Source organism: Vigna radiata, chromosome 8 (assembly GCF_000741045.1).
Source record: "Vigna radiata var. radiata cultivar VC1973A chromosome 8, Vradiata_ver6, whole genome shotgun sequence".
NCBI classification, from domain to species: Eukaryota; Viridiplantae; Streptophyta; class Magnoliopsida; order Fabales; family Fabaceae; genus Vigna; species Vigna radiata.
The window spans coordinates 2,405,227-2,408,435 of record NC_028358.1 but is presented as its reverse complement, the minus strand read 5'-3'; the positions used below and the strand labels follow the sequence as shown (position 1 = coordinate 2,408,435).

The 3,209-nt window shown below is 31.4% G+C and overlaps 1 protein-coding gene across 5 annotated transcripts in view; it reads right to left on the bottom strand.

Moving 5' to 3' along the window:
* Positions 1-1,062, bottom strand: part of LOC106771540 (EEF1A lysine methyltransferase 1-like) — a 2,822-nt gene extending 1,760 nt beyond the window's left edge. For 2 of the 5 annotated variants that reach the window (XM_022785517.1, XM_022785516.1), the window contains exon 1: positions 681-1,060. In XM_022785517.1, the coding sequence (XP_022641238.1) occupies positions 681-998 (318 nt within the window). In that variant the 5' untranslated portion in view covers positions 999-1,060. Of the gene's footprint in view, positions 1-36; positions 89-680 lie in introns of all 5 variants that reach the window. The other 3 variants (XM_022785515.1, XM_014657535.2, XM_022785514.1) reach the window with 3 other exon arrangements.
* Between the last annotated feature and the right edge of the window lie 2,147 nt (positions 1,063-3,209).

Sequence of the window (3,209 nt, the reverse complement as noted above, 5' to 3'; positions counted from 1 at the left end):
TAATTGCTGAAAATGAGGCCTACTACATCTCTTTACCTTTCTCAAATGAGCTTAATTTTCATAGAATGTTAGTGTAAAGATTTGTACTCTGTCAACAAATTAGAAAACATCAAGTGAATTACTTATTAAATAATTATCATAAAAGTTCACAAATTTATGATAAATAGCTATACATGATTTAATGCATTCTAAATAAACTACTTTCACCTATAAGGATTTGAAATTGTAAACATTGTCTGCACTGACTTTGTATTACAAATTAAGCCAAGACCACAACAAACTTCATACAATTTTTTGGGTAATCATATTATTGTTTCAAAATATCCAGACTTGGCACATGAGTAATCTTCTCGAAAAAATCTCACTGACTATCTCCAGAAGAGTCTTCCTTCCTTCAGTCATATTTTTTNTTTTCACACAACAATCAAACTCGATCATGATATCAAGCTTAAAGAATCTAAGTTAATTTCAACTGGAACCAACTAAACTTGATCTGAGCAAATTTCATACATAATCCAAGTAAGACGATGCTCNATAACTTTTCAACCATCANGAAAATTTCATACCAAAATCGTGAACAGTAATCCCAACCACTCTCACTCAAACAAAAAGATAAATACATTTACTAATTAAAAGAAAAATAAAAATCAAATTACAATAGCAGAGGAGCAGCAACAAACCTTGAGATANACATAGAGAGTAGGGCAAGCAATGCAGGCAACGCGAGTGTGGACGCCACTGCAGAGAGTGAGAACTTCCTTGGCCACGGTTTTCGCTGTTTCTGGAGTGTACCAGAACTGGCTCAAATTCCAATTCTCGGATACGAGAGAAACCTCGGACCCTCCTCCGGCATCGGAGTGATGCTGCTGCTCGGCGAGGAATTCTTTGAGAGCGGCGAGAGTGTGGGAGCTGAGAGAGGGTTCTTCATCATCGGAGGGCGCCGAAGACTCAGTGATTCCGGTCACCGAGTTAGGGTTCAGTTGGAGTTGGTCCGCCATTGCTCTTAGCTGGTGTGGGAGGAAGAGTTGGCAAAGAGGTTGGAATGGATTCGAATACAAGGTAATATATTCCGGGTTCGGGTTCCAAATCATCGGATCCAAACCGAACCAATATGAACCTAAGGTATGGTAGCTAATGTAATTGGATTTAAGCCAAACTAGTCGAGTTTTTTTTTTTAACTTCATAAAGATATTTATTAATTATTGTTACATTTGAATGTAAAAATTTTTCGTAAAATTATATTTGAAAGTTAAAATTGTATAAATATTAAAATATAATGTCTAAATAGATTAACGTTGGTATATATTGTCGAAAAAAAAAACCTGTACTTGTTGTAATTAAAATTATATATATATATATATATATATATATATATATATATATATATATATATATATGCACACACAAGTGTAGTATTGCTATACTTAAAATATCTATGGCACGTGAAAACACATTTTTTAACATGTGTTCACTTTTTCTTATAATAATAATTGATAGTAAAATTATTGTTATTATTATTATCATAATTATAAAATTAAATATAAATAATTTTGAATATATGATTGGGTTGGATTGTATAAACTAATAATATTGGATAAATAAAATTGAGCAAAATGAATAACTGCAGTCGAGTTATCAGTGAATGAGAATTTTATAGATATCCGACTTAACTCAACTCGAATTTATATTTTAATATTTATAAATTTATATATTTTATAAAAGTTTAATATTATTTTTTTTTCTATTTTCGTCAATTCTATTTGAAGTAGTTTTTTATTTTTCTTAGCATTTAAAATTATTCTAATTTGTGTAATTTTTATTCAATTGATCATTTTTTTTTTTTTACAAAGACGTCTAAATAGTTAAGGACACAATGTCCACTTGAGTTACTACTAATGAGTGACTTTTTTTTTGCTAACGTGTTATTTATGGTTGTGATGCGATTAGGGTTTTTAGTTCGTGATTTGACTTCCGACTTTTCATAATTGTGTGAAGGTAGAGTTCTCATTGTTGTGATTTGGTTCGAATTCTCTAATTCCATTTGGGGATTGCATTTACAAGTGGTTGATGTGAAGGTTTCAAGGTTCTTGATACTTCCATGATTGATCGTGATGATGATTCACAAGTTGGGTTTCGTCATAGTTGATTCAATTTGTGGTGGTGGAGATGTTGGGTTTCATTTACAATTGGTTATTTCACTGATTTGCAGGTTTGAACTTGCAATAAAACTTTGTGTGGAAGAGGCACAAAATGGGTTGTTTGGGTTTTGCTGTGACTTTTGTTGGTGGTTTGAGGAAGTGATAACTAAAAGAGGATTTTGTGGTGGTCCGTGGTTGCATTATTGGTGGCGTTTGGTTTGATTGGCTGACCATGGAGGTTATTGCGGTTTGGTGCACAATTTAGGATTTTTTTTCGCATGTTTCTCCTGAGATTACATATCTGTGATTTGTGGCTTGCTCGAAGAAGATGTTGGTCATCTCGCAGTAGTTGTACGAGGAAGAAGACAGTGTGTTGCAACGGTGTAGTGGTGGGAAGGGAGAGTTTAGTGATCTGTGATGCAACCGTGATAGAGGCGAGAATGTTGGGAAGAAGATGAGATAATGTGGTAACCACGCCATTCACTGATAGCTCAGGTGGACATTATATAGTTACCGACTTAAACGATATCAAACAAAAAGACCAAATTAAACAAAAATTACAAAAGTTATGACCACTGCGAAGGTCCAAACAAATTGAGAACTATTATTTTAATAGTGATTTATATAAAATCATATATCATTATAATAATCATTATTAAAATTATACAAGTCATTTTTTTTTGTTAAAGATTTATCGTATTTATATTATTTATTCAAAATAAAAATAATATTTTTTATTAAAAAATAAAATTTAGTATAAATTTAATCTAAAACAATTTAATACAATTAACCCGCAACTCAAACCATTAATTAAGCTGATAAATTAAATGGTTAAATATAAATTTTAAAATATAAAATTTAAATTATATTAGGCCTAAATTTGATCCTGACCAATGTGTTCACCCTGAGTATGCCATCTTAAAACTACAGAAGAAAAGTATGTAGATAAATTTCCTTGCCAAGTTGTGTTGTTGTTTGGAAGTATGTAATTGTTCAAGATATGCAATTTCTGATTTTCGATAAACCCTTTAAACTATGGATAAATCCATTACCCAAAAATAATATTCACAT